The sequence below is a fragment of the Trichogramma pretiosum genome, unplaced genomic scaffold (assembly GCF_000599845.2).
Source record: "Trichogramma pretiosum strain Unisexual culture from Peru unplaced genomic scaffold, Tpre_2.0 scaffold56, whole genome shotgun sequence".
NCBI lineage: Eukaryota > Metazoa > Arthropoda > Insecta > Hymenoptera > Trichogrammatidae > Trichogramma > Trichogramma pretiosum.
The window spans coordinates 815,649-823,147 of NW_019641680.1; the positions used below are offsets into that span (position 1 = coordinate 815,649).

The window sequence follows — 7,499 nt, forward strand, 5'->3', positions numbered from 1 at the left end:
CGCATATATCAAAAAGGGCAATGAACAGTTGTCTCCAGTCACGGCCGATTTGTTTGGTGTTTTTAACCGCATGGTGTATTAATGTCGTGCGACGTGGCGATATAATTCCATTCTCATCAACTTCGGGCTCGTATTTGTAGCACACGCTAGCGTACGCAATGAATTGGTCGCCTGGTTCATAACCGAGCTCTTTGTCCTTGTAATTCATGGAGTCCCAGAGAAGACATTCGATCTCTTTCGGGTGCAACAAGAGCTCAACCAAATTGGTAGGAAATGCATTCATATTATGAATTATTCTATAGAAGTTACAAAGATAATTATATCGCTCTTCTTCGTTGTTCAAATTAACTTCTTTCCGTAAGTCTATCAATTTTTCTAACATTTGTTGGTCCTTGAGCGTAAACATCGTTTTTCGCGTTTTCCCACACGCACAGATTTTTCACGGATACTTTTTACTTTTAAATCACTTATTGCAGTCGCTGCGACGTCGTAATGTGCACTGAAGCGCGACGATACGTATGTTGCACACTTTATGAAACGAGTAAAAAACACGTGGCTCGGCTGTACGATCAAGTGGTCGTATAATTGACAGTGTCGGAGCCGGCACCAGCGAACGCACACCGGGAGAGAAAAAACACGACTGAGATACGTGTGACGCTACGTACTTTAGAGCTGTAGTTGCGTACTTGTGTCAGCTACTTTCACCAAAAAAAAATTGGATCAACTGCGACTGCGTGAGGACTGCTGCAATGCAAGCGTCGCAGTGCGCAGCAATCGTTTCGAAATTTAAATCGAAACTTTCTTATTGAGAATCCGATAATTTGAGCGATACTTTTAAGTACACGATTTTTACCAATGCGATAGTTTTTATAACGAAGTATCGAGTATTTGAGATCAAAGTATACTTACTCGCGCGCAGAGGCAAAAAGTTATCTAATTCGAGCGCGGCACCAAAACAGTACCTTGTTCAAACGCAGTGACAAGAAAGTTTTGACTAGCTGAATAAATTTTTTTCGCGCTGAAAAATATTTCGCATGAATATAATTAGAATCATATTGTGGTAATCCTTACTTTGAAGATTCAAAATATGCACAAAAGAAATATAAAAATTTAGTTTTAATATAAAAATTATGAAATTTCATTATGAAAAATCATTGTTTTCATGTAATATATTAAAATGAGAAATGAGATTATTGAACTATATAATTTAGTATAAAGTTATCGAAGTTCAATTTAAATGTGTTTCTCAATGAAATATTTTGAAACCATTTGAATTTATTTACTCAACTTAAAATTATAATAAAAATAGTCAAATTCCTTTACTTAGCGAAAAGTTGAATCATATTGAACTTCTGATTCTCAAAAAAAATTATTCGCCATTATCTTTTATTTATTACTGTCGCAAGCTTTTCAAATGGATTTGTCTTTCCCCAGCCATGAATGAAATCTTTCAGATGCTTGGAAGGATTATTGGGTCCAGCTTAAGGTATTTCCCTCAGAACCTGACCTACGAATAGAGGCATATGTCTTGAAAAAATCTGAAAAAATTCATACGCTTGACAAATTCTAAGACTTTTATGTTTTTTTTTTATTTTTCGTAGAGTTAATACTTAATGAGATAAAAAATCGCAAATATTCATTGCTTGAAATTGTTTAAATTTGAATAGTTTATAGTTCGTGAAAAATAGATTTTAGAGAAAATTTCAAAAAGTCAAAAAGTTTAAATTTTTATTTTTGCAATGTTTTTTCATTAACTTTTTGATTAATTATAATTCGGAAATGGTTTGGTTCAAGTTCCTGAAATTTCTCACCTATACAAAAAGCACGGTCTATAATATGAGGTTAAAATTTGAAGACCCTTTATCGATAGTCATTTTTGCCTCCTCATACATAGAGGAAGTTATGTGATAGGCTTGAAAATGAGATTTTGAACCAGACGTCGCAGGACAATTTGGTTTACATATTCGGAAACTACATTGAATTACCAACAAAGGTCTGTATGTGTGTTTGTTTTCTCTATATTTTGACGAATCTATTGACAATATTTGTGTTTTATCTATAAAGACAAATGTATCGTATTGACCATAGCAATCAGTGTAACAAAAGATTATGCCTAAAAATATGTATAGTATATTATAGAATGTAATAATGTGCAAATGTACCTTCCCTTCGGGGGAGGAAGTCTTTTTGTTTCAATTAATAAAATAATCAAAATTTAAAAATGAAATACGAATTTTCCCTTTAATAACCAAACCCTTTGATTAACATAATTTTTTATGAGGAAGCACTTTGCCAATAAATTGACAGCGGTTTTTTAACTCCCTGTGATACCGAGTCAATTTATCCTATATTATAAATTATAAATTATACAGAATCTTAATATTCATTCCACAATTTGGCTCAAGATCTTCACATTGCTCTCTATATGGGAAAGTTCATTAGCAAGCAGACTATTATGAGGAGATATTCGTGATTTAGAAAATGAAGAGATAGAGAAAACTTTGATATTGTGATGTTTTGTACTGTTGTGTAGTTGTATTCTAATTGGTATACAATTTATTCTTTTTGGTGTATGGACACTTTCTGTAAAAAGTTAAGAAAATCTTCATTGAAGATTTTATGAATTACCTACACCCATCTAATCATAGCTCATATTTATAATTAATCTTGTATAAATATTTGGTATCTTCTAAATGCTACCCTAATGTCTGTATGAAGCCATCCGTTGAAAAAAATGACATTTTGATCTTTGAAAAAGCCTATTCTAATATTGGCTTAGAGATGATAAAGTTTATGAAACATATTATAGATTGATTTTAAAAAGTTCTTCATCATCACTTAGTATTAAAATATTTTCTTATCATCATGCTATAGTAGCATATTATCGATTAGAAAATAAAAATCCTATTTTGAGCTTCTGTGAATTCATCACGAATGAACTTAAAGGAATCAAATTTTGGGACTATTTATATGTCAATGTCCTTTTATATAATATTTATAAAATGGAATTATAAATTATTTCATTATATAGTTCATGTATTAATAATATTATTTGGGTCAACTAAATACTTGTATTGAATCAATTATGGAAAGCTACGAATAGAAAAATTATTATGAATATGTGAGTGTATATCTCTTATTTTGAGAATTTTGAAGTACACAGTTTTGTATTTGTAAATTTAGTTTTTAGAATCAATAATAACTATTTTTGTATGATATGGCTTGTTTATAGGTATATGAATATTTCTGTTATATTTAACACAAGTGAGGCTAAGCATTTGATTATTATGAAAAAAAGTTTATTCAAAACATACTTTGTTATTTACTTATAATATACAATATTCATTTTCATCTTATGGAATGTACAATTTTCGTTACAAGCGATGACAATCTTATCAAATGTATAGCTGTCGTTGAGCCACTGACAGTTAACAAACGTCACCTGAACGTTATATTCAAGAATTAATCTCCATAACACTTATACAAACTCACTACGATATCGCACTACAATTGCTTAAATATACATTTTCCAATAAACAGTGTCAACAATATCGCACGCTCCGCACCTCTCTATTCCTTGGACGCTTGCCGAGCAGCCTTGGCCTGGCGCTCCTCGACGGATCGAAAGACGATCGAGGCCGAGTTGATGCAGAATCGCTTCCTCTTGGGCGGCGGGCCGTCGTTGAACACGTGGCCGAGATGGGCGTCGCAGCGCGCGCACACGACCTCGGTCCTGACCTGGTCGCGGCTCTCGTCGCGCACGAGGCGCACCCGCTCGCGGGCCAGCACCTCGTTGAAGGCCGGCCAGCCGCAGCCCGCGTCGAACTTGGTCTCGGACTCGAAGAGCTCCTGCTCGCAGCAGACGCAGAGATAGACGCCGGCCTCGAAGTGCTTGTCGTAGACGCCCGTGAAGGGCGCCTCGGTGGCCTTCTCCTGGGTGACGCGCCACTGCTCCTCGCTCAGGCGAGTCTTGAGCTCGTCCTTGTTCACCTTTTTGAAACCGTCGCTCGACATCTTCGACATTTATAAATAATAATAGGATTGCGCGTACTGTCACGTGTGCTTTGTAAATACGTTATGCGGGTTCGTCTGCTACTGCGTGTAACTCGACACTCGCCACATGTCGCCGGCTACGCAGTTCGTTATATTTCGGCCGCGGCTACCAGCGAGCCGATGCTAGCGATCGGTGCGGCAGTTTCAATTAGAAATTAGACTGACGTCACGTTGTCGAGAAAGTCCTATTTCAAAATTTTTGTTTGCTCGTGAAATTGACGCACCGATTAGATCAGCTGCAAGCGATGAAACAATCGTGCTTATTAGGCCTTATCAATGAGTTATCACGTGATTACACGTTTTTACACGCTTTGCCGTGTACATCGTAAAAACAAAATGTCATCGTCGATGTCATTTCGTACTGTATTTTATACCAATTGTCTATGGGCAGTGATGTCATTGTATGCAAAGTTTAGTATTAAAACCACAGCCTTGCAAATTATTAACATTTAGCTAAAACTTTTTTTATTGCTTAATATAAGGATAGAATTTGAAAATCTTTGAGGATTGCAACTTACCAATAGGTCAGCCCATTTTTTAAAGTCTATAAAACTATAACTGAAGATCATTTCAAGTTAATTTGTAAAAGTGATTCTTATCGTGTCAAACTTTTGAAGTTTTGTATTTATTTTAAATTAGGATTACAGAATCATCTTTTTTATCTAGAACTTTTTCAAACTAAAGGGAAAATGTGATCTTCTGTCACGAGGACATGTAATGGTGATAGTACGTAAAGTGAAATTAGCCTCTCCAATTTTAGAGAGTAATATTTGTTTAAATCACACTTGTCCAAAAATAAATATAGCTTTTGTTTTAACTTCACCAGTAACAAAAGTTTTAATTGGAGCAAGTATATACACCTGATTCACTTTTAATTGCAATCTTGGTATAAAAAATTTGATTTTTCTTCTCTTTGCTTTAGCAATTTCAGCACTGTACATTCATTCGTCATTCACTTCATTTTCAATTTTATTGTCATTTTTAAAATCTTCACAAGTGTCGTTTAGTGTACTTAAAGGATTCTTTTTTGTTCTATTGTCCAACAGCAATGTGAATTCAATACTTTACTTTTCAAATGATTCTCTCAAACATTTAGAAGTAGTACACAGATATTGCACAGATTCAGCAGCTTTGAACAGAACTTTAAAACTTGAGCAACACTTATGAGAAAAATAACACTGTCTGCTTTGTAATAAATTAAAAAAAAAAGATTTAATTTTCATAAAAGCATTGTCAATATGGAGCATCTTTCTATAATTATTTTATGATATAATATCTTTCATTTAACACAACTTTCTTGTGATTCTTCTGTCGTTCCAGACTTTGCAACACTAAGAAAATCTGTCATTGGGACTAGTATACAGCTTAATTATCCAAGCGGAAGGTTTAGGTGTCTCAAGATTTATCTTAGTAATTAACAAACAGTTTATAGAAAATGTAACTGAGTCCTTGAGTTTCTCTTGTATCGAAGCTTCAGCTTCCACCAAATCTCAGCTTTTTATAATTGCATAATACTTTAATGCTGTTCTTTTCACTATTGGTCTTAGCCAGACTCATCGAGTTTTAACAGAAATTTCAATTTCGTTCATTTTTACACATCACCGTCCATGATTGTTGATACGATTTGTTTTTGTTTTCCCAGTGGTTGGGCATCGCCATTTTGAATAATGTAGAGAAAGAGCAAATCGGATCGCGCGCGCTTTTGGCGCGTTCGAAATGCATCGAGCGCCGACGCGACTCGACAAAAAAACAAAGAAATCTGCAAGTTAAATCATTGATCGTACTTCTCAATCGCAATGACGTTTTTCGAAAAATTTATTTGATTCAATCGTAAAAATAATGTGAAAATTCATAACGTATTTACATAAATATTATTTTCTCTCTAAAAAAAAAACAAAAATAATAGCAAGAGAAAACAGCTTCGTCATTGGCATATACATTAATTCAACGAAAATTCGTTTCTCATCAGCTTATAATTATACGTCGCGGGCCATCGCGCGTTTTTTTTTCAGAATTTCTCATCGGACAGAAACTTCTCGAGCACCCTGAACGAGGGCGTCCTGCTCTCGCGGAAATTCTTGTACATCGCGTACACGAAACCGATCGTGTGCACCTCGTCCTTGAGATCCTCGATGGGCACCTCGGGCGCTTGGGCGCGCAGCGTGTCGCAGTAGGCGTCGAGGACCTCGTCGAAGCCCTCGCAGGGCGTCTGGAAGAGCAGCAGCGACAGGTCGAGGGCGCACGAGCCGTACAACTCGATCTCCGTCCAGTCGACGAATCTCATGCCGTGCTGGCCGAACGTCTGCTTGAGGGCGACCTTCTTGCGCAGCACGCTGCCCTGGACGATGGTGCGCAGCTCCGGCTTGCCGGACGGCTTCCAGCCCGGGATCTCGCTCATGAAGCGCTCGAACGCCTCGATCTCCGCGGCGGGTTTGTTGGTGCTCTTCATCTCGCTCAGCACCTCGTTCGCGAATCTGGAAAAAGAAGTCGCGCGTTTAAAACGAATTATCGCGTTTTCAAAATCGACGAATTATTACTCACTCCTCGAAGTCTCGACTGGAGATGCCGTCGGCGGTCTTCATGTCGTTGCAGCAGGCGCGATCGAACCAGGACAGCTCCGGGTCCTCCTTGATCAGTCTCATGCCCTCGGCGTGAAATTTGGCCAGTACCTTGGCGATGGCCTCGGCCTCCTCCTTGTTCCAGGCTCGCTGCGCGATGCACACCAGGCCGAGCTCCTCCGCGTCCTCGGCCACCAGCACGCGATCCCGAGTGAACGGCTGCTCGGTGACGATGTACTTGGGAAAGATGTCGAGCTTCGGATAGCGCGGTATCAGCATCCTGTGCAACTTGTTCCTCTCCGTCTGCCTGTCCGAGTCGTCGCTGAACTTGGTGTCGCAGGTGTAGTAGAGGGTGCGCGGCTCGCCCGAGAACTCGAGCACGATGCAGCACTTGTACTTGTCGACGGTGTTCTCGCAGGGCTCGACCTTCACCGAGAGCAGCTCGACGAACTCGCGCGAGCCTGGCGGACAGAAGAAGCGATCGTGCACCAGGTTCGGGATGATCTCCTCCTTGATCAACTTCTCGTTCTCCGCGTGAGCGTTATTCGTCGATTTGACGCTCGCCATCTTCCCGATTTCGGATATGAACACAAAACACAGGACAAAAAAAAAAAAGAAAAAGAAAATATCAACTCGGAACACTCGATGCGGTGTGCTGCTGTTGCTCGATCGGCGTCTGCTATAATACTGACTGTAACGACCGCTGCTCTCGTTCGAAATGACGAAACACGTGCGAAGCTTATCGCCGCTGTTCACATAGTATATATTTACAAACTCGGCGCGACCGGAGTCGTTTTATTTGCCACGGAGGCGCTGCTGCTATATATATTTTTTGGTGACTCGACTGGCGCGCAGCTGTCGATAATCGAGATGGAGTGGGGACTCGCG

At 38.8% G+C, this 7,499-nt stretch overlaps 2 protein-coding genes across 3 annotated transcripts; both read right to left on the reverse strand.

The window, feature by feature from the left end:
• Positions 1–3,282: 3,282 nt before the first annotated feature.
• Positions 3,283–4,461, reverse strand: LOC106654714 (methionine-R-sulfoxide reductase B1-like). The gene has a single exon (XM_014374712.2). The coding sequence runs from the start codon at positions 4,021–4,023 to the stop codon at positions 3,571–3,573; it is 453 nt and encodes a 150-aa protein (XP_014230198.1). The 5' UTR covers positions 4,024–4,461; the 3' UTR covers positions 3,283–3,570.
• A 1,399-nt stretch (positions 4,462–5,860) lies between these two features.
• LOC106654712 lies at positions 5,861–7,377 on the reverse strand. Of its 2 annotated transcripts, XM_014374709.2 has the most exons (3): positions 7,304–7,377; positions 6,595–7,178; positions 5,861–6,527 (listed from the first exon to the last, which is right to left on the reverse strand). In XM_014374709.2, the coding sequence occupies exons 2-3, from the start codon at positions 7,176–7,178 to the stop codon at positions 6,062–6,064; spliced, it is 1,050 nt and encodes a 349-aa protein (XP_014230195.1). In that variant the 5' UTR covers positions 7,304–7,377; the 3' UTR covers positions 5,861–6,061. The 2 variants fall into 2 exon arrangements, with proteins under 2 accessions (XP_014230195.1, XP_014230194.1); XM_014374708.2 differs by lacking the exon at positions 7,304–7,377 and having other exon boundaries at positions 5,866–6,527; positions 6,595–7,297.
• Between the last annotated feature and the right edge of the window lie 122 nt (positions 7,378–7,499).